Below are 23,798 nucleotides of genomic sequence, written 5' to 3' on the forward strand. Positions count from 1 at the left end.
GGACGAAATAGAAGGGGTGAGTGTGGAAACGGGATGCAGGTAACATCGCATGTATGCTATAGATCTCAAAACTTAAAGAAGAAGAAAAGCTGCTGTCATATAAGCTACGGTTTAAAGAGCGCTTCCTGTGCACCAAACTCTTCTGTTCGTCTTTGACCGACATCCTTATACGGGTTTCATACAGAGCAGGACCAACTCAAACCAGCCCTCAGGGGACCCACTGCCATCGACTTCCACTTGCCACAGGACCCTGGTGTGTTCAAAATCCCACTAGAATCCTCTTTAAAACAGGCACCGCATTTTCCAGGTGTGCCTGTCAACTTGGAAGTTTTCCTTCTGAGTCACAGTCTCAGTCTTCCTACCAAGCTGGGGAAAGTGGGGGAGGACCAGCCTTGAGAGTTGGGAGGGATGGGCAGGTGGGAACCGGTGCACAGCGCAGGGCCAGCAGGCGATCTGAAGAGCCTGGGTGGGCTGCGGAGCTGATGCTGAAACTGGGGACCACTGCACCTGTGCGGGTGACCCTTAAGGGCGCCTGGGCGGAGGCGCGCTCACCTGCGCCCACGTGATTGGGCGGGACTCTGTCCACCGAGGCCCGTAACCACACCCTCGCCGCGCGTAGCACGCCCGGACCCCGCGGACCGGATCGGCGGCTGCGGCGGCGGCCAAGCCCGGGAGGCGGAGGCGGGACGCGGGAAGCGGTGGCGGCGGTGCGCGGAGACGTAGCAGCGGCAGCATGTCGGCCGGTGGAGCGGCAGTCCCGCCGCCCCCGAACCCCGCCGTGTCCTTCCCAGCGCCCCGGGTCACCCTGCCCGCTGGCCCGGACATCCTGCGGACCTACTCTGGAGCTTTCGTCTGCCTGGAGATTGTAAGTGGGGCAGCGTAGGCGACAATCGAGCCTCGGGAGCAAGGACAGGCAACATCCTTGCCCCCCCAGCCCGGGCTAGTCCCTCTGCGCCCTCCCTCAGCCTTCTTCCTCTAGAAGTGGTCTTTTCCTGCACTGGGTCTCGGGGTCCTCTCCACGCTGTACCGGGGCCTTTTGCCTGGCACCTGTTACGCGGACACCTGCTCGCTGGCCTGGAATGGAAATATGCCCTAGAGAGCGAACCTGGCAAGGGGCCCATGATCCAAGGGGACTTAGGGAGGAGCCTTCTCCTGTTTGAGCTTGGAGGAGACTTGGGGACTCGGAGCTTTGGACAGGGGCTGGCTTGGCTAGAGGATCCAGCGCCCTCGGCCTCCCCTCTCACCAACCTGCCATTTTGTTGGGTGGTGCAAAGGTGTATTGATGACTAGGTGGCCAGGAAGCTGCTAGGATGTGGAAAGTCTGGGCGGGAGTCGCCAGGGAAAGGAGGAGGAGGCTAAAGCTTGGGTATGATTTTCACCAGACTCACTCTTGGCGTTGTCAGTGCCCTTTGGATTGGGGAAGAACGGGGCGGCGGAGTGACGGGGGGGGGGGTACAGGAGGGGGGAGGAAGGTGAGGTTGTAGGTGCAGCTGGCGGTGAGTAATCAAGAGGGTGTGCAAACGGTGGGGCAAAGTGGAAGTGGGGCTGTCCGTTCCAACTCCTGCCTTTTCACCTTGTCCTTTTTTCAGCTTACCTGAGAATTCCAAACCTCCTCAGAACACTGCTCAGCCCAAAGTCAAGTTGATGTCACAGGCCTGCCTAGCGACCTTGTTGAACTAGACACTTGTACTTATGAAAGGAATGCTCTGGAGTTGGGAGCTTTTGAAGGTCCTTGTGGACAAGGGGTAAATGTGCAAATAGAAATTGGGCAACTGGGGTTGCATCACGCCCGGAGAATGTCAAATAGAAAGAAATGTCAGCAAGGCAGCGTCTTTCCTGCAGGCTGGTTTTGTTTGCTCTGCTTAGGGTTTTCATGTCAACCTTCATCCTGCGGGTTTGCATAACCTGGATCTGGGTCGCTCGGGTTTCCCTTTTGTGCTTCGGCGCTGAAACCCTTGTGACCATTGCTTTTCTGCCCCCGTTCTGCTTAGGTAGCCAAGCCACCTTAGCTTTACCTCAGATTTGAATCTGAAAGAAGTGAGTGAGTGGCAGCGGCGGGCTGTGGCAGCTGTGATCAGATGGTGGATGTGAGACAAAAAGACCCTGATTTGGGTTCGAGCCCAGTTCAGCAGCCTAGGAGTGACTGAGGTGGTCGCAGGCATCCCTATGAGAAGAACAGGGAGGAGATGGTGTTGGGCCAGCCTTTTGTCTGTGGTGGGACATGGCGTTTAAAACAGGAAGCATTGCCGAGGAAGAGTTCCCAGGTCCTCGACTCCTTTCCTGGCCATGTTCCTCAAGTTCTACAACCTTGCTTTTTCTTTCATGAGTTCTTCCCACGTCTTCACTTACTTCCTGCTTATCTTGAAGTCTAGGGGAGATCCATATACATCTACTCACTGCCTAACCTTTAATGGAAGTGAGCCCCAACCTCAGCAGTGGTATGCATTTGATCTCAAATTTGATACATTGGTTTCTAGTATTTCTTCATATATATGTGAAAACATATATATGTAATATATAAACATATTTCATATATATATGTACTTTGGTATTTCATATATACATAAATTTTCATGTATACATATATATGAAAATATATGCATGGAAATCTTACCCACGAGATACCAAAGCAAATGGTACTCAGGACCCACCTGCGGATGTGCCACACTTCATGGAACACTGTTTAGTTCTGAAGGTAAACAAACCAAAGAGGTGACTTACTGAGCTCTTCCCGGCTTCCTATCTCTTTTTTGTATCTACCACCCTAGTTAGCTCTCAACTCTTGCAGTACTTAATAACTTGCCAGCTTTTAAAAGTGCTACTGCCACCAGCCCAGACTAATTAAATCAAAATCTCTAGGGGAGCACCCCGAGTCAGCTAATTTTTCTAAAGGTCCCCCGGGGATTCTAATACACAGTAGAGCTACAACCCACTGTTAGAGCCTTTGAACTGGTCTGTGTAGAAAAGAGAACTGAAGAGAGTCTTGTCACAACTGTGAGTATTGCTGCTGCTTCGAGCAGACAGGATGAGTAGTACATCGTGGAAGTGTGGGAAGGTATGGGGAGGTATCCCACGCATTCAAAATTTAAAAGATGGCTTACTTCTTAAACTTGCAGTCCTCTGGCAACTTACCTAACCCTGGCATGTGCTTAGGCTCTCATAAGGATAGGAGTGTCTCTTTCCAAAGCCATTTGAATTTCCACTGGGGTGTGTGTGTGTGTGTGTGTGTGTGTGTGTGTGTGTGTGTGTGTGTGTATACACATGAATGTTCACATTATGTGAGTGTGTGTGTGTGTGAGGGCTCATGCTTGCATGCTCAAGTGCATATGGAAGCCACTGGACAACCTTGGGTGTCCCTCCTTGGGAACTGTCCACCATTTCCTTTTTATATGTTGCTCATGTCTGGAAGTAAGAGGACAACTTCCATGAGTGGGTTCTCCACTTCCACCATGTGGGTTCCAGAGGTCAAACTCAAACTCACAGGTCTGAAGTCAGACCCTTTTCTCTGCTGAGCCATCTCACCAGAGTGTCATCTCTTTTGGGGGGGTAATGGGTATCAGGGTGAGCCAAATCTCTCATTGGCCTGTAACTTGTCAAGTAGAATAGGCTGGTTGGTGAGGAATCACCTTGTCTAGAGATCACACATCAACATACCCAGATTTGGTGGTGCTGGTGGTGGTGGTTTTTCGATACAGGGTCTCTCTGTTATCCTGGGCTGTCTTGGACTCACTTTGTAGACCAGGCTGGCCTCGAACTCACATAGATCCCCCTGCTTCTGCCTCCCAAGTGCTGGGATTAAAGGCATGAGCCACCAGGCCTGGCATACCCAGATTTTCTTAAGTGAATCCTGGGGGTTAAAGGCAGGCACTTCAGGATTAAAGTGTAAGCACTTTAGTGAGTGAGCTCCCTTTCTACCCACACATTTTTATTTTTATGTCCAAACATCATCCCGAGTTTAAGTTGAAAGTATCTTTTGCCCTTTCCCTGAACCTCCTGTTACCTCTTCCCATTGGGAGGATCAAAATGTACTAATGAAACCAGTGACCTCTGGGAAATGAAAGGCCACACTAAGCCAAAGCAACAGTTCCTTTTTGGCCCCCAGCTTTCTGGAATGCTTAGTGATACTGGATCACAAGATTAAAAAAAGAAGGCAACAGGACACCTTTGTGGTCTTCTGCCTAGAACGCCCACCCTGAGTGATGTACAGACAAGAGCTAAGTAACTCCTTTATCCCTAACTTTCATGGTTGCCCTAGGATCCTTTATTCACTTTGATTCCTGTGTCACAGACTCCCATGGCTGCCCTTCGGAGATTGCTCTCCTTGTAAGTTAAATGTGAGCATTCCCTAGGCACGGCCTCAAATGCTAAGTGAACTCCACACTAAGACCCAATTATTTTACCTTCTGCTAATGTTTCTGGAAACCTCTAAATGCCTTTTAAAGCTTGACCTCCCGTTGAAATCCATTTATCTCCAAGGTTTCTTCTTTTTGCATCATGTAGCTCTCTGAAGCTATGCAAACGGAGCTCAGCAAAGATGGTTTCGTCTATCAGAAGGAGATGCAGCTAAGGAGACTGTGATCTTAGGATTCAGTGCTCATACTAATTTTGCTCAAGGCATTTCATCCCAGTCTCTGGTACTGTACTGTAGTCACGACTCTCTGTAAGTAGTGCCTGCCCACCACAACCGAATAGGGTGGTACGTGGGGACAGCTCCAGCTTTGCATTCATGATATGGATTTTTGACATAGGTATGTTCTACCACTGGCTTCCTGAATTGCTAGCCCTCTGGTTTTGGCCTAAGCTATTTGTACTAGTCGTGTCCTCACCATGTATCTGTATGGGTTCAATGCAAAATTAGTATTGCAAAGCCAAGACTTTTAGCTCCAAAAATTGTCAGTGTGTAAAGGACTTGATGCAAAAGTGTGAGGACCTGTGTTCAAGCCCCAGACCTCTTGAAATGCTGGCCTCCGTGGCAGCTTGTGTTTGCAGTCACTGCTCCTAGGAAAGATGGGAGGTAAACAGAGGCCCTGAAATGTCAAGGGCCAGGGAGCCTCACCTAGGCATCAGGGAACAGCAAAACAGGCCCTGTCTCTAACAATGGGGACAGTGATGTCTGATACTCAAGGTTGTCCACACTAGCCCAGCACCATGTGATGCCCACACCTGTTCTCATGAACAAAAGGCTACCATTTTAGAATCTTCTCAGTGTTTCTAGAGTGAACATTTATTATCTACTATGTACAAAACTGTTTGGATGCCTCCTGACCTGAAAGCCCTTATAAGCTAGTTAAGAGGATATATATATTGTCACCTCTATTTGGGGAAGAACTGTCATGAAAGGAGAAATACAACCGAAGCATTTCTGCCTTGGCCTAGGTGTAATAGCAGAGTATCTTTACTTTTGGAATGTACAAGATAGTTAGGGTCCTGCTCTCAATGAAATTATCTTATAATATGTGTAAGAAATATCAAACATAACGCTGTTAATTGTGGGAAACAATAACATTGATTTATTCAGTGAATCTCACAGCTTCAGTGTTTAAGAAAACACCTTCAAACAATTTGTTTACATTTCTCCTTATGAAAAGAATTCTAGAACACATTTTCTACATGCTTCTAACTGTAGAGTTTTAGCACATAGTTATTTTCCTTTATTTAACATAATACTATATTATAGAATGTATCATTTGTTGGGCCTTTTCTTTACACCCTGGGAATCTGATAACTAGTATAGTCCTTGCCCTTAAAAGCAATTGTGTCGACTGGACATGCTGTTGCATGCCTTTAATTTCCACATTGAGGAAGCAGAGGCAAGTAGATCTCTGTGAGTTGGAGGCTAGTTTGGTTTATATAGTGATTTCTGGGGCCAGCCAAAGGCTATTTGTCAAGGGAAAAAAAGGTGTAACAGGATATAAAAGTCAAAAAGCATTTACAATTTTGTGAAATGCTGAGATAGGCTTATGAAAATACTATGAGAAAGAGATCATTTGGCTGCTGGAGAGCTAGGGCCTGGAGCTGTAATGGGGCAGTAACCTTCAAGGTTAGCCTGAAATAATGAGACAAAATTCCAGGTAGAAAGAAGGGCAAGTATGAACTTCAGATACTTTTAAAAAGTCCAACTATACCATGAACGGTCTAGAAATGGTTAGTATTTTGTCATGATGGATAAGAAGACGGGAAAACGAGAAGGAAGATGCTGCTAGCAAAACTGAAGCTGTGGTTCGCTGACAAATGCTGGGCCGGGCTTTAAATTAATAAAGGAGAAAAAAATGAAAAAGAAAAGAAAAGAGTATTCGGCAGGAAAGAGCAGATTGTACAAGCTAATGGTGAATTGCTTTTTTTTTTTTTTTTTTTTTGGTAATGCCTAATATGTGTAAATGCAAGAATGTATTTTAAAAATAAATCATTTATTTCAAAAAAAAATAAAAATAAATAAAAATGGGAAAAAAAAAACCCTGTTCTCCACAGAGAACTGCTGAGGGAGGGGCTGGATGTGTTCAGACTTGTGTCTTAGAAGTCTTTAACGACATTCGACTGTTAAACACAAAGATTTGAGTTAGTTAGAAGGACAGGAGCTTGACTTGGGGGTAGGTGGGGTGGGTGGGTATTACTATGATTATAGTTCAAATAAGAACTGATAAGACCCTGAAATAAACCAAAAGAAGGGTGGGGAAAAAAAAGAAAAAAAAAAACACCAAAACCCTGAGGCTTAGTGGGTCGACTAATACATAAACTTGGATGTTCTCTCAAGTGATACTGAAGGAGACTGAAATATAAGATGTTTCCGAGATGAGCACAAGGGGGTCTGATGGGAGGGGGAGGGGCAGAGGCAAGTACAGTCATGCAGAGGACTCTGGATTGTATCTCCAGTTACTTTCAACCAACGCCTTTGAATATAGTCTTACTAACATGTAAATGTGCTGGTATACAGAGCTCTCTTTCCTTGGCCAGAAAATAGATTTTGATTGCAAAGAGACACTATTTGAAGTAGGTTAGGAGGCCTAGGAACCAATGTGTTTGCCTCTTTAGATGGGTTTTTATCCTGTACATAAGAATCCTACCACCTTGTGCCTATGAGTTAACAGTCAGATATCAGAGGAAAAGAACCTTTAGCTTTTGTAAGGGAAAGTCAGCCAATGCCTCTACCAGAATTCATTGCTCAGCGTTCATGTTCCCTGACTCACAGACCTATAGGAAATATGAACTGAAATTCTGAAGACTTTGACCCAACTTGCTGAAAGGATTGACCTTGAGCTGCCAATGGAAAGGTCAAGGGGAAGACATTTGGTTTATGCTGCTGTATAAACATGTGCCTTGTAGTAAGAGCCATAGACCTGACATATCTGCTGGAATGTGACTGAATTAAAAAAGACCAGTGATGAAGAACTGGTACCATGCTATTGCACTCGGTATGGCACATATGCAGAAGTCAGCTATGCTATGGGCTTATAATACAAACAGTATGATCAGATATTCTAGAAGAACTGGCAAGTGGAGAAAAGCAGTTTGGGAGCAGACATGCTCTTTAAGGTGGCAAATGCTAACATTTTTCCCAGTTAGACAGTTTGACCTGAGTTCCTTGTTGGCCTGTTTATACAGGAGGGCTGAGTCTTCTCACAGGAACCATGCCTGACACTCTTAACTCTTGTATAAGGACTTTCAGAATGAAAGTGGTCAAAAGAAAAAAAAAAAGGAGCTAATGGCCTGTGCCATTCTTGCCAGGACATTGGCATGCAGGCAGTTTTAATCTACACAGTCGTGAGTTACATACATACATGAAAAGATTTCAGAAAGCAAGGGAAGTGACAAATACAAACGTAAGGAGGCCAGAACTCATTTCTCTTCTACGTTATTTGCTTTCTATTTCAGGGTTTTCATTAGCTATTTAGAAAACTGACATAGGCGTTTGAGTCAGATGAGGTGAAGGTATAATTTTGTAGTGCTGACAAATGTAATTCACATGCAAACCAGAAAGCAAAGCTTATTTTGTAATTAACAGACTGTGTTCATAGACCAAGTCGACATATGTCTTCTCTGCCATTCCTTCCCAGAATTCCTTCTTTCCCTGCTCAGACAAAACAGATCTTTCTGACTTGAACCTCCACATCAGTGTGATCTGTAACCTGTAACCTGTACCAAGGTTAATCCAGGAACAATCTAGATAGGTATCCGCATGGTTAGTGAGCAGGAGGGCAGGTGCCTGGGGGCTATCCTAGTCAAAAGTTAACCGTGGCAGCTGCAGTACTAATACAGTATCTGGGCAAATGTGGACCAAAGAAGATTAAAAATTGGTGTTGGTGAGGACGTATATCTGTAAGACATGACCGATTTTCCATCGTCTTCTTCCCCAGCATCCAAAGATTTTGTATAAGGTGGTGCTTGTTGCCAATAATTACTGGAAAATTAATTGAGAAGGACATGCTTGTACTTGGTAGTCTTCTTACCTGTTTTTGACATCCCTCATGTACCAGGAAACGGTCTAGACTTCAGATAGCCATGTGTCCCTTGGATCTGAAGATACACATCTCACGCTTTTTATTTTATTTTTTTTATTTTTTGGAGAGCCTTTCATTGCTCCTGGATTGGTTTCTGTTCCGATGGAGCAGGACACAACTGAACACTTTATGTAGAAAGTAACTCCTGAGTTCTCCGTGTTCAGAAACATTTAAGGAAATGTCACCAGTTCTGACTTCACAGCCCAGTGAGTGAAAGGCATGCGAGGCTATGATTTCAATCTAGATGTGGTAAATGGTCATAAGGATACATGCATCAGTAACCACAGAAACACTGAGGATGGCTTCCAGCCAGAGACTTTTTTTTTCTGGAAGATATGGTACCATAGGTCAGCTACACATCAATTTGTTGTATGCTAGGCAGAAGCATGGACATGTGTGACTAGTTCTTTGTGTGTAGGAAGGAAATAATGGGCTGGGATGCAAATAAAAGGGATTGGAAAGGGAACATTTTCAGAATGAAGGAAATTTGAGGTGGGAGAGTGCCCAGATTCTCTATATGGCTACCACTAGGCACAGCTGCATTGTAAATAAATTAACTTTTTATGTCCTGTCTTGTAAAGGTATCTGCCAGCCAACTATTGTATCCCTTGACATAAGTGTGTTTCCAACTTTTAAAAAACTATCTGAATATAAATTGTATGTAACATGGAGTTAATTATAAATTCTTTCTTTATGTAGAATTCTAAATTCTAGGTATAGTAAACATTTTTATAATGTTAAGTAGGAACGTAGTAAATAGACACCCATTAAAACAGAAGCACTCAGCAAGTAGGTGCGGAGTTCAGAAAGTTTGGAGGAAATTTCCTTATGTTACCATTTGGCCAGTTTTACATGGCTTGAGACAGTCATTTGGAAAGTTGACAGAAGCCTAACTCTAGAATTAACACTAAGGTTTAAGGAGGCAAACAGTATGCTGATAAAACCATAATCTCGAGAGCCCAGTGCCAAGCCCAAAGCCCACATCTAACATTTGTTAACTGTGCGACTTTAGCAAAGTTACTGAGGTCTCTGCCCCTCAACTAGTTTCCCTCTCAGGTTCTGTAAGGATTAAGCTTATAAAAATAAAACTCTTAGAACAGACTTAGCCATAAAGACACAGTATACCTTTGCTAATATTTTTGTGATTGCATTGCCGTCAACTTCATGCTCAAACTAATTCTGTAAGCCACCCTAAGAGAGTTATTTCCCACCCCAAAGCTTGCAAGTTGTTCATCTTCCCTGCTCCAGAAGAGAGGCAGCATGGTAGACAGAAATACAACACAGAATATTCTGAATAATGAGGTATGTTTCTCTAGGGGTATTAGGTCTAGAAATATGTCTGGCAAGACTGGAGTCCTGTCAAATATTAGAAAGTAGCCTGTTTAGTTAAGAAAATAATAATAAAGTATACAAAGATGGAGATGTCAAGTAGGTTGGAAAGTTATTAGTTAAAATGTCAGAGCATGTCAGGAAATCGGTGTCTTTGGAAAGGAGAAGATATGTATTTGCAAAAAGGACTCCTTTGGGAAAACAGCAGAGCATTCCAAATAGGAGATGGGTTGAGAAGTCTGTAATTCACCCAGCCAGAACCACACACTTCTTGTTCCTGCCAGGACCCTGTTTTCTTGTGGGCTGTTTATTTTTACCAGCCAACAGCTTCTAGGGAAGACATGCTTCAACTCCAATTGAGAGGGCCCAGTGGAGTGTGATCTGTAGGAAAATATCCACCCCCCCCCCATTTTTCTCATGGGAGGAGGGCTCGAGTCAAGTCTAGGAGGAGGGCTTCTGATCTACAGGGGTCAAATGAAATTGGCAAACATATTCTAAACCACAAAAATATCGATTGTCTTAAAAATGAGTAGTCTGTCGGTTTCACTTCCTATAGCTGTGATGATAAAATATCTGACCAATGCAACTTAAAGGAGGGAGGACTTACGTTGGCTTACAGTTTGAGGGGGCATAGTTCATCATGAGGGAGTGGGTGGGTAGGCATGGTAGATTTCTGTACAACTGGGACTCCTCAGATCTCTTCTAACCAGGAAGTAGAAAGAGAGCTCAAACTAGAAAGGTGACTAGTATGACCCTCAAAGCATGACCTGTAGTGGCCCACTTCCTCCAACTAGGCCCCGCCTCCAAAAGATTCCATAACGACCCCAGACAGCCTACAGAAGAACATTGCACTTTCAAAGCCTAACAGTGAACAAATTAATAACTTCACCTCAGAACATAATTGAGCACATGGGTGCCAGGTACCCATAAAGTTGGTTCAAGAAGATGAGGACAGCCAACCAGTGGGAAGACAATGGATGTTTCTAGGAGATTTTTCTCCTTTGTGTTACCTGGCTGTAGAGGAACATTTTTTGTGAGAGTTTGAGGCTTGGTTGGATCTATGAGCCCTGATTTAGCTCCTTACAGAAATATGAAGTGAAAGCACATTTTATACATAATTATCATGCTTTTTAGAACACACGGGAGCAGCGCCAGGCAGAGGTAGACATGAGGTCAGAATGTGGACTCGGATCCAAGAAGAGAACGTGGGCGAACAATGGCATAGTCAATACCTTTCTCTGCAGTGTTCACACTTGCTGTTGCCAGGATACATTATCGGCTCTTTCCCCTCAGATTTTAACCATTTCAGTACTCTTCTGTCCATCCCTAAAAGCAGGACTCCCTCCCCTAAACAGGGACACTGATGATTATCACTTATTTGGGAAATGTCCCAAGCTTATCAAAGCCCAGAACTGAAATCCAGTACTTCAAGCACAGCCAGCCACATGTGAGGCTCACTTATTAACGTTGAGATCAGGTTGAGAAGCTTAGAAGGAAAGGTAGCATCCGTTGAAAGGAAATCATGATGAAGGGAAGAGATACTTGTGTCAAAGCTACAGTGATCCCACAGCAGCGGGCTAGTGTGTGTTGTGGGGGCTGGCGGGAAGGCGAACCCAGGGCCTTGCAGATACCAATCAATGATACTGTTGATGTAGGGGAAATGGCTATCTAATGTAAGCATAATTGTGCCATCCACTCGTGTACTTAAATGAGAGCTTAATTGCACTCGTCTACTGTCATTCAAAGCTAGCCCGTGAGCAGAACAAACTCATAGATGCCCAGGGTTGCTACGTGGGCAGGATTAATTGAGAAAGTAGGAACTAGCACTCAGTTCCTCTTCTACCTCCCGTTGCCATGCCACCCACACTCCATAAATGAGGCCAATCAGATCACTTCTTCTGTAAGTACTGCATTTCCTTTTCAAGGCTTGAGGTGTAGGAAAGGCTGTAATTTAGAGTTCGACGGAGCAGTTAGTGCATATTCTTTCTCGTGCACATCAATCTTCCAGCCCAAGTCTGACTTCAAATCTGCCTTGCTGCCCACCTTTCAGGATCCCTCCCGTTACATCTCCGCTCCCCTCTCCCCCATCTCCAGAACTCACTGTGCTCAGTGCTTTTTATAGCACTTGCCACAATCTGTTCCCTCAATGAGATTTAATGGTGTGTGTTTCTCCCGTAGTTAGAATGTTGAGAGTTGGAACCCCACCTGTTTGCTCTTTCACTTGAGTGCTCTTGCTCAGTAGGCTTGGGGCCCATGTACTTGAGTTCGGGTTTATTAAATACGACTTGTATTCCAGAGGATTATAGAGATGTGAAATTACCACACTGTGCGAATCATGCTTGTCTGTTCCATTTGTCTGTGCTAATAAAAATGATAACCAGCTCTTCTTTATTCCTCAGTACCTTTGCCCAGAGCTTCTCAGAAAGTGGTGCTTGGATTGATTGAAATTTAATAATTATTTACAACTTATAAACTGTATTTAAAGTGGCATAAATTGTTTGTAGGTAGAGAATAAGGGAAATCTACCAGAAAGAGGACTCTGGGAAACAAGGAAAGACTGATACCCGGGCGCCATTCTGACTGCCTTCAAATATGCATTGAGGGCTATAAGCAGGGAGATCATCTTCTTCCAGGAACAAGTTTATGTTAATACTCATTACTTAAGTTTATTGTATAAAATATTGGGGATTGTTGATTTTTTTATTTGAAAGTAATATGAGTTGAGATATATGGCCACAACTATAAGTTTATTAAGTGGATGCTTGAACCATCATTACTCAAGCAGTAATTTATTATGTGTGTGGATTGTCTCTTCAGAGTATATCTTCAAAATATGTGACTGAGCCCTGGCTGTCCTGAAACTCCCTTTTGTCCACCAAGCTGGCCTTGCCTCTGCCTCTGTTGGTATTAAGGGTTTAATGTCACCACACCTGGCTTGAGCGCTTTGTCTTAGAACTTGAATTTATTTTATCTTTTGTGATTTTTATAATTTGGATGTTACCCTAAGTACATATGAAACCACATGCGGATGCCCATTTGGCTTTCAGATTTGGAGCTCAGACTGCTCTTATATAAGCACTAGTCTAACCCTAGTCTGTTCACTAAACAAATATTAAGAACACATCCTTTATGGGGTTGTGGGGATTCCTACCTGCTCAAGGCGTCTTGTTTGTTTGTTTGTTTGTTTTCCAAGACAGGGTTTCTTTGTATAGCCTTGGCTGTCCTGTACTCACTGTGTGGACCAGGCTGGCCTAGAACTCACAGTGATCCATCTGCCTCTGCCTCCCAAGTTCCCAAGTGCTGGGATTAAAGGCATGCGCCACTACCGTGCCTGGCTTGCTCAAGGCATCTTTGAGGCAAGGATATGAGCAAACTTTTTGTGTTGCCAAATCTAGTCCAGTCTCTGACTGGTAGTTAGAAAAGAATCACTATGGAACTCATAAATGACATTGGGGTAGAGATATAACAAATAGTGTACTGCCATGGTCTGATAAGGAAGACAGAGAAAAGGCTGAGGCAGTCATTTCCAGTAGGTGACAAAACCATCTTGGGAGGGTATCAAAGGAGATGGGAGCTGAGAATAGGTAGAACTCGTGGCAGACGTGTTGTTGCTGCTGCTGCTGCTGCTGCTGTTGTTGTTGTTGTTTTTAATTAGATAGTGGTTCGAGATTAGGTAAGTTAGTGACTCAGGCACACTCCAGTGGCAGCGCCAGCCACTCAGACGTGAAAGGGCTTTGTTTTTGAGCTGTGAATTTGCTTTCTCTTTTTATAATAAAAACAACAACAGAAACAAGAACATGAAGGCCTTGGTAGCATAAGAAAGGATAAAAAGGGGACTGGAGAGATGCTTTAGCAGTTAAGAGCACTAGCTGCTCTTACAGAGATCTAGGATTCAATTCCCGGTACCCACATGGCAGCTCACAACTGTCTAGAATTCAAGTTCCAGGGGATCTGACATCCTCACACAGATACATGAAGACAAAACATCAACTCACATAAAAATCAAAATAAATAAATAATTTTTTAAAAAAAAAAGAAAAGGATATAAAGAACTGGTAAGATCACAAGAAGCCTACCGTGTCCTGCAAAGGGCATGCCAGTTTTCTTGCTTTAATGGCAAGATAGAGAAGACTGAGTGTCTTTGCCCCTCTTCCTCCTCCTGTGTTTTCTGATGCCATCCTAGTTCCTTGAGCCAGAAATCTGGGGACTTCTCTTCCCTGCTTTGCCTGTCACGTCCTATGTGTAGTCAAGCACTATCATCATCTACTTATACGTTTCCATCTAACCCATCTATCCCTTCATGATAACGTATGTGTGCCGTTACTCCATGGGGCCCGCAGCCCTGCATCCTTCTCTCTCCAGTCTGTTCTCACGTCTAGCCAGAAAAACTTCTAAGTGCAGGCATTGCATGTGCTACCTCCTGTACAAGACCATCATGGCCTCTGCTGCCCTTGCATGAACTGACGCACCCTTTCTGTCCTCAAGACCCTCCAGTTCATTACTGCTTGGCTCGGGTGCTCACAGCGTCCTGATCTGTGCTCTTTGCCTGTGCTAGGTGCTGTCCTGGCTTCTTTCTGATCTCCACCGGATTCATCTCCTGCCTAGGTTCCTTCTACATCATCCCCAGTCCCGTCCTGGAGCTTATGGCATCTTGTATACATTTCCTAACTGCTCAGATCTGCGTCTGGAGCCTTTCCTTCATTGGAAGTATAGCTCCCACTTTTCTGCCAGGTCTGGCATTGGTTTGGCAGTATTTTCGTCACTTGCTTAGCTGTCCGTTTCCTAGAATAGACTGAGTTCTGTGATGTCAGAGGCCAGTGCAGCTTGGTCTTGTTCCCAGCAACTAGCACAGTGTCTGGATGCTATTGGTAGCTATCGATTATTTCGTGAACCTAAGAACAAATTTGATTTCCAGAATATGGTAGATAGTATATGCTTCTGGCTCGCACCTCTTACTCTCTTGGATGACAGTTGCAGCTATGATTGAGTAGATGTGAACTGCTGTCAAAAGTACAAGTAGGCTATGGTAAAGACAGACCAATGAGCACTGCTCTGCTCATGGGAATTTAGAGGTTACAGCTGTTCTCCTCTCAGAAACTCTCTAACAAGCAATTGAAGAGGAAGGAGAGAAAATGAAGACCAAGCAGCATGTGCAATGTTGATGCAATGAAAGCCCATCAACAGGGTGGTGCTTAGAGAGAGAGCCAGATCAGTTGATAGTTTATGGTAATGTCTGGAGAACACAGCAAGGTGTGTGTGGATGGCTGGGGAATTTTGCTGGTAAATGGATGGAGAACACTGCAGGTGTGTATAGATGCCTGGGGGATACTGCAGGTGTGTGTGCCTGTCTGGAGAACACTGTAGGGGTGTGTGTGTGTGTGTGTGTGTGTGTGTGTGTGTGTGTGTGTGTGTGTGTGTGTGTGTGTGTGTGTGTGTGAGACTAGGGAATGCTCCAAGTGTGTGTGGATGCCTGAAGAATACTATAGGTGTATTTGGATGGCTGAAGAATACTACATGTATGTGTGGATGGCCGGGGAACATTGCAGGTATGTGTAGACACCTGGGACACACTGAAGCAGTGTGTTGGGGTGGCTGGGACACACTGCAGGTGTGTGTAGATGACTGGAGAACACTACAGGTGTGTGTGTGTGTGGATGGCTGGGAAACATTGCAGGTGTGTGGGAATTACTGGAAAATACTGCAGGTGTGTGTAGATAACAGGAGAACACCTGGGTGAGGAAGAGAATCCAACATAAAAATCCAAGTACAGAGCTGACTCAAGTTCTGGGTTAGAACTGGTCTTGCACCTAAGGGACGTACACATCTTGTATACTGATATGGAAATAATGATAAATGTCTGAGTGGAGGGGCCTCAGGTAAGACGCAGAGGAGCAAAATTGATGCTTTTAACTCCGTGGCACGAAAGAGTGCTCAGAGGCAAAGCTACTACTCTCCGTTTTGTTTTCTTTCAGGTACTCGGGGGCCTGGTCTGGATTTTGGTGGCTTCCTCCAATGTTCCACTACCTCTGCTACAAGGATGGGTCATGTTTGTGTCTGTCACAGCTTTCTTCTTTTCCCTTCTCTTTCTGGCCTTGTTCCTCTCGGGTATGGTGACGCAGATTGATGCCAACTGGAACTTCCTGGTAAGAAAGCTTAATTGTCAGTCTATTACAAGAAAATATAAGAGGCTTACAAATGTCTCATTCTGTTCAGAAAGGCATAAGTCCCTGCTCTGTCTGTTGTAAATTAGAGAGAATAGGTCATCAGGAGAGGCCACTGTAGTGCCTGCCTATCTGTGGTTTAGGTAGACAATGGAACCTAAGTTTGTAAAAATTCTCATATCAACAGAAGTAAAAAAACAACACTGTTATTTTTATGATTTATTCAAAAACTTAAATATCATGCAACAAATGAATTGCATTATAACTGAACAGTAGGACAGATGCCTTTGGGAACTGGCTCACATATGTCTTGAAATATGTCATTCATTACTTCTGCAGATATTTAAATGGGTTTAGTCCTACCTTAGTAAGAGGGGCACTGATTGCATGACATACCCTCACACCTAGCATACTAGCATCTATAAATTTTATATATATATATATATATTCATATATTTAGGCATATATTTAATTAAGTATGCAGATTTAATTTGCATACTAGCTACATGCATTGTACTTTAAGCTTTAAGTCATCTGCAGGTTACTTGGGCTACATAATACATTGTAAATGCTATGTGCATAAATTTTTTAAAAAACATTTACTCATTTTATTCTATGTGTGAGTGTTTTACCTGCATGTATGTCTGTGTTCTGTGTTCATTCCTGGTGTTTGCAGAGGCCAGAAGATGGTTGAAAGCCATGATGTGGATGCTGGGAATCAAACCCAGGTCCTCTGCCAGAACTCAAGCAATCTTAACCAGTGAGCTAGCCCTTCAGCCCCTGCATGTAGTTTTTATACTGGATTGTTTGGAGAGTGAAGACAAGAGAAGAATTTCTGTACATACTTCAGGTTGTGATTGGTGGAATTCACACCCAGGGAATGCACAGACATGGAAGGGGGCACATTGTCCAAGCTTTTCAGAAGACAAGTAGTTCCAAATTGTTTTCCCAGTGTTTCAAAAAGAGAATATTTTATATTCAGGGCTTCCCTAAAATGAATTAAAACAGTGAGTCTTGAAAGATAAACTGACAACACGATGCGAAACTGAATGTTTAAAATAAGCCACCATTCCCTGCAGTTGACTGACTTTGTATTTTCCCGTGTGTAGTATGGAGTCTCCCTTCATCCCAGGAGTCCTTCATTCTCTGGGATGAGCTCTGTGGAAAAGAGTAGGGATGATCCAATCCCTGTTGGGCAGGGCTTTAGTGATGCTCGTGGGGAACCCACTTCAGTTTCTGAATCACACTTGGGAGTTTTGAAACCTTATGCCGGACTGTCATTCGATCTTTATATGACGCTTTTGAATATAATAGCATTTTCCCCGAGAAGCTGTGGGGGAAAATGTTAAAGGGAAATGTTTCACTCACAAAACATAAGGTGAACTATAATTCCAAGTGTTTTCAGCAGTGACATCCAGCAAATAGGGCTGCCCTTTAAGACAGCATAGAGGCCAGTGGTGGCATGGGTCAGAATAAAACTAAGACGCTGCTCTATGTAGTGGTTGCAGCCCTCGATAGGTTTTTGTATGAAGTCTGGTTTGCCTTGGATGAAATAGTTAACCTCTTTAAATTTGAATTTCCTCCTTGGTAAGACGGTAGCAAGAGCAACTTAGCGTTCGCAGTGCTTAGCTTTGTGTCCGGGTTATAATCACCCATCAACAATAATTCCAATTCCTTAAAGACACTGAGGGTTGTAATTTAGGACATCGAGTGTTCTACTTCTACATGGTTGCTGAGATAGTGTCTTCCTATGTTTTCCCTAATTCTAATGTTTGGTCCTCTCCTCGTGCATGCTTCGCTTTCCCATAAGAAGGTCTGCGAAGGAATAAGCTGGTCTCCAAAGTTACTCAGGGAAAGCAGATCTTTCGGTTATCACATGCAAAGACAGTACAAGGAGACTTTGTTCCACTCTGCCCCTACTGGTACTTCAGGATTCTTAATCATCACTGCCCATCTTGCTGGCTCTTCCCAAATGCTGTATCAATACACCACCAGACTCCTCCCCTGGGACTCCTGGATCTCCTGGTTGCCTAGCAACTGAGTGTTCAATCTGGAAATGTTTCCAGGACCCTGCAGCATCCAGTATTCTTTCTAATTGGTTGATACATGTACCTTTTAAATGCTTCAACACATTTTTTATGTCATTCCTGGTCCTCTTAGACAGATAACCACGCTGCATCCCTCCCCCTGTGTGTATTGAATCATGTTTTCAGTGCTAAAGCATTCTTAGTGGTTTATTTGTTTTCTCAACTTTGCCTTTCCCACCAATTTATAGCATTATGTGTGATAGTCAAACAATAAACCGTAAGTGTTCTCGGTGTCTTAATTGCACCACTATATCAAAGTATCTGTTTGAAGGCTGGGCCTGATGGTGCAAATACATAATTTATCACTCCACAACATGACGCAGGAAGGTCTTAAGTCCAAGGCCACCTTGGGATAGCAATGTGGCACCCCATCTCCAAAAAGAAAAAAAAAAAGAAAAGAAAAGAAGAAAGAAAGGAAAGAGGGAGGGAGCGGGAGAGAAAGAGAAAGGAAAAGGAAAAGGAAAGAAAACCTCTAATGGTTTGCCTCATAGTTCATCTGGGAAGATTATACTTTGTTGCTATTTTGTTTGTTCATTTGTCAGTTAAGGAAAACGAAATAAGTGCAGGCTGAGTACGGGCTTAAAACCCGAAGTGTCGGAAATGTGTAGACATAAAATTCTTGAATATTTGCACAAACTTTACTACTCAAAAATTATCAGTGTTGGGAACATTTCAGCCGTCATATTTTCAAATCAACCAGGTAATAGCTGTGCACAGCATGTGACACTATGGCTGCTGTGGCACGGGGCTTATCTCATGGTGGGCGTACTTCTCAAGAGCCAGCTCCTGCCTCCTTGGAGTTAATGCTGTTTTGGTTTAGATAAAGATGTCCTGTCCTTGTGTCCGGCGGCTTATTTCACTTGGATCTGTGCTCTGGTCACATACCTGGCTTTGCATGGGCTGTAGTGCTTGGTGTGTACTCCCAGGCCAGGACTGCTTCTGAGTCATGCTCACTGTGGAGTCATCACCAGACTGGCGCAAGTTCTAAGTGCTGCATCCCGTAACTGTTAGACATCAACTGCTAAAAGAGAAATTATTTTCCCCTGTGAATAATTTAACGCTGCGGCTGTATTCCAACTGAGAGGAATGGTGCATTTTAGAAATAGTTTACTCTCTACAAGGATCTATTGTAGAATACTAATGGTGATTCTTTTCGGTGTCATACTCATTGTTGGTGCATGTGGTGTGCATTTGTGTGGGTGCACGTGTGTGCAGACATATGTGTGGGTATATGTGCCTCTGCCTGTGAAGCCAAAGTTGATGTCAGGAATGATTCTCAACAACTCTTTTGAATTATTCTGTAAGGCAAGGTCTCATTCAAACCAGAGCTCCATGATTGAAGGGCAGGTCTTGGTACCCAGCTTGCTCTAGGGAATTGCCAGCCTCCACTTTCTGGAGCTGGGATTATGGGTGGGCTCCAACATCCACCTGGCATTTAGGTAACATCTTGGGAATCCAAATTCTAGTTCCCTTGCTTACCTAGCAAGCTCTTTAACCACAAAGCCATTTCCTCAGAATGTTTTCATTATTATTATTATTATTATTATTATTATTATTATTATTATTATTATTATTAGGAATCAAATTCATACATTTAGTGCAAGATATGTTTGGTATTTTTCCAAAAGCTTTCTATTTGGAGTATAGTTGGTATAATAAAAGCATTAAAAATCAAAGTATTTCTCCATTTTAATTTGAAGAAAAGCAAGACCTTTTTGTTTCTGGGCAGTGCAGAATTGACTCTCAGGCATTTTACATGCTAAGGAAGCTGTCCAACTCTGAGATACACCTCGACCTTTTCCACTTTTTATCCTGAGGCAGGGTCTTACTTGCCCAGGTTGCCATTGAACTTGCTTTTGCCTCAACCTTCTAAGTGGGTAGAAGCACAGAACTGTGCCACCTTCCCTGACAGGAAGTCAATTTTGATTTTGAAATAGCTGAAGGGGGGTGGGGTTCTCCCCAGCCCTGTATATGAGAAAAACATCACTTTGGTATAACTTTTAAAAAAGATAGTCCATGTTCATAATCCTCCTGTTTTAGGAGAAATATGCTAAGGAAGAAGAACTTTAAGAAGAGATATTTAAATCTTACACATTTAAGCAAGTCTCCCGTCATTCTACACAAATCTAGTGGGCATACATTTAATCAGATTGCTGCTATCAATATCACATAATAACGTAAATATCCTGAGACATATTACATGCCACTTTGACGTAGACAATTCTTTTTTCCTTTGAGACAGCCTTGCTACCCATATGTGGACCAGATTTTAGCCCAAACTGGTGATTCTCCCTGTTCAGACTCCTGGGTGCTGGGGTTATGGTGAATGTGACCAGAAATAAAACTCAAGTTTTAGTGTCTATCTTCTACTTTACATACGGTGTAACCAGAATTCCCCATGGGAGTCTCACGGATTTTTCTGTTTTCCGTTCCTTCTTCCTTTTTTTCTTTCCTTCTCCCAACCTGCACCCCCACTTCTCTCTTTCTCTCTCTTACTATTTAGTGAATGTTCACCCCTGAGCAAAAAAGGGCAGAGCATTCACTCAAGATTAGGATTTGAGAAATCATTCTGTGGGTTGAAAAAAAAGAAATTCCAAGCAATGTTGGAGGTTGAGGTTGTCTGATAAGAATGTGAAGAGGCAAAGCTCTGAGGTAAGTGAGTGCCGGGAGGAGTTGCTAGGAGAAAAAAGCAGTGAAGAAGACTAAGACGAGGCCTGGCCTATCTCAGAGAAGAACTGTCAAAGATGGTGGTTTAAAAGGTAGTCCCCAACCAAGGCCTCAGTGTCACCTGGACTCCTGTCAGAAGTGCACAGTTTCAGCCCACCCTCTCAAGACTGCTGATTCCAAAAATGGGTGTGGTGGCTCAATCATCTATGCTCGAGTACGTGCTCTAGATGGCCCTGCTGCATTCCACTATTTGAGCACCCCAGTGTAGGTCAAGTGTTCCAAGCCAAGAGTGAACCTTGCAGAAGATGTTTTTTTTGTGTGTGTGTGTGGCTCTCATGTATAACAGGAATTGGAGTAAGACAGCCGGGGTGGAAATATGTCAGTGTGTAGCTCTCTAGTGATAAGGGTGCACAGGTCTGAGAGAGGCTTTCCACATGTGTCTGCAATAGACAGGGCAGCAAAAGAATCACTATATAGTTATTAACTTATCTAAAACTTCATAATGAAGTGAAAACCTTTAAAAAATCTTAAGTATTATCAAAGCCACTAAGTCACTGGTTCTAAGACGGATTTAGAAAAGGAGATGTTTGTACCCTTAGTGAGGCTCCGTCCAGCCATTGATGGAAATAGATGCAAAAGAGCCTCAGCCGAATATTGGACTGAGTTTGGGGAATGCTGGAGGAGAAGGGGAGGAAGAACTGGAGGACAGAAAGGGGTCAAAAACACAAGAAACCCTACAGAATCAACAAACCTGGACTTGGGGCCTCACTGAGACTGAGCCAACAATTAGGGCAGCCTGCACAGGTTTAACAATGGCCCGCTGCACATGTGTTATGGTTGTGTAGCTTGATATTTTTGTTGGACTCCTAAGAAAAGGAGAAAGGGCTGTTTCTGACACTTGCTTGCTTTTGAGACTCTTCTCCTCCTCCTACTGAGCTGCCTTGCGCAGCCTTGATATGAGAGGAAGTGCCTATTGTTATTGCAACTTGATTGATATGCCATGTTTGATTGATATCCCTGGGACAACTGCCCTTTTCTGGGGGGAAAACAGGAGTGGATGGGAAGGATGTGAGCCAGAGGGAGGAGCTTGGAGGAGAGGAGGAAGGGAAGACTGTGGTCAGGATATAATATATTTGAGAATAAATTAATAAAAAAATATGTCAGAAAAAAGAAGAGGAGATTTGGGTTCATGATGGTTCTTTGATTTGTTTTGGGTTGGTTTGCTGTGTGTGTGTGTGTGTGTGTGTGTGTGTGTGTGTGTGTGTGTGTGTGTCTTTTATTGAGAAGATAGAAGAAATACCCATATTAGATAATGCAGAAGGGAGTAAAAAAATTAGGAAAGCCTCATTTGTGATGCAGTGTCGGTCAAGACCATGCGAAACTCCACAGCACAACCTGCCCATGAGTACTACAAGTCCTGGAGAACCATCCAGAAGAACGTGTCTTCAGCTCAGACCCTTAAGCATGTCTCAAGTCTATTGAAACCCAAGAAACAAAGTACCCTAAAAACCAAAATGCAATCAGAGAAGCTGATGGTATGGGGTTAAGATAAGCAGTTACACGTGCATGTCACCATCCAGGCTTTTTAACATGAGTGCCAGGTTAGAATTCGGGTCCTCCTGTTTGCATGTCAAGTATTTTACTTTGTGAACTGCCATCGTAGGCCCTAACTTGGCTTTATCTCAAAAAGAGAAAACATTTCTGAGAATGCAGAAAAGAGAGTCTTTAGTAAATTAAATGAATGACTAATAGTCAATCTCAATACACTTTCTCAGTTTTTACAGCTATTAATAATTAATAACCCAATCAGATAAATTGAACTCATGAATGTACTGACATTCCAATTTGGATAGTGACCTTTGTCTGTGAACATTAGTTGAGTAACTGCATGACCACATGTATCTGAGCATTGGCTATGTGTTAGATGTGTGGTCAGTATGTACATGGGTCAATGTGCAAAGACAGGTGTTTCACAGAAATTATTTTTCACTATACCGTGTGTATCTCAACCTGGTTAAACTTTACCTAGCAGAACATTCTAGGTATAATAAAAACAATTCTATGGACAACACTGTTGAGTGGACATTTACAAAAGCAATACAACATTCCCTTTTGTAATCATTTTAGTAATACTGTTAGAGGGGGGGAAAGTAGACTTTGAAGAGAACTTTCAAACACTATTTGTGGGAATGCAAATTAGCATCACTACTATGGAATACAGTATAAAATTTCCTCCAAAATTTAACAATAGAACTGCCATGTGACCCATGAGCTTCACTTCATGTGTGTGTGTGTGTTTGTGTATGTGTGTGTGTCACAAAGTCAGTATGTCAGGAAGTTGTTTGTACCCACAAGTTCTTTGCAGGATTATTTATAGTAGTCTTCATACAGAACCAGCTTAAGTCTTCATTAGTCAGTAATAGGTAAATAAAATATAGTACATATAAGCAAAGCTATTTGGCTTTTTAGAAATGAAGAGAATTTTGGTATTTACAATAAGATGGGTGTTGAGCATGGAGGATCTGTAAAATGGATAAGCCAGGAACCAAGGGATACATGCCATAATTTCACTAATAGGTGCAAAGTGTAAAAACAAAAACAAAAACAAAAAACCCTGAACTCAAAGAAGTGTAGACTAATGAGTAACATGGTGGTAATGAAGACTGTTGGGGAGAGTTCAGTATCTCAGCAAGAAACGGCACCCTTAAAGGCGCTGTAGCGTAGATCTAGCTAGTAACAGTGTGGACTGGAAAATTGCTGAGTGGGTTTTGAGAGTTCTCACCATTTAAAAGGTGAGTGTGTGAGATAATACATTTCTTAATGTTCTCACATGTTAAAACACACACACAATAAATATATCATTTCTATTTGTCAGTTAAAATTATTAACTAATTTAGATATTTTAATGAAAGAAAGGCAACTTTGGAAGAAGGTAAGCATAGTATTGATTCTCCCTCCCAAAAGTTAACCTTTGTATGAAAAGAAAGATGAAGTTTGGTTTGTCAATAAGAGAATAAAGAATAAGATGTTATGCAGATGCGGTCGCTGGATGTGGTGGC

General features: G+C 43.2%; 1 protein-coding gene across 1 annotated transcript in view; it reads left to right on the plus strand.

Moving 5' to 3' along the window:
* Positions 1-446: 446 nt before the first annotated feature.
* MAL2 (mal, T cell differentiation protein 2) overlaps positions 447-23,798 on the plus strand; it is a 28,876-nt gene continuing 5,524 nt past the window's right edge. Inside the window, exons 1-2 of the mRNA XM_084749147.1 lie at positions 447-865; positions 15,797-15,967. Of these exons, the coding sequence (XP_084605273.1) occupies positions 734-865; positions 15,797-15,967 (303 nt within the window). The 5' untranslated portion in view covers positions 447-733. The remainder of the gene's footprint in view (positions 866-15,796; positions 15,968-23,798) is intronic.

The sequence above is a fragment of the Acomys minous genome, assembly GCF_964271855.1.
Source record: "Acomys minous genome assembly, chromosome: 12".
Taxonomy (NCBI): Eukaryota; Metazoa; Chordata; class Mammalia; order Rodentia; family Muridae; genus Acomys; species Acomys minous.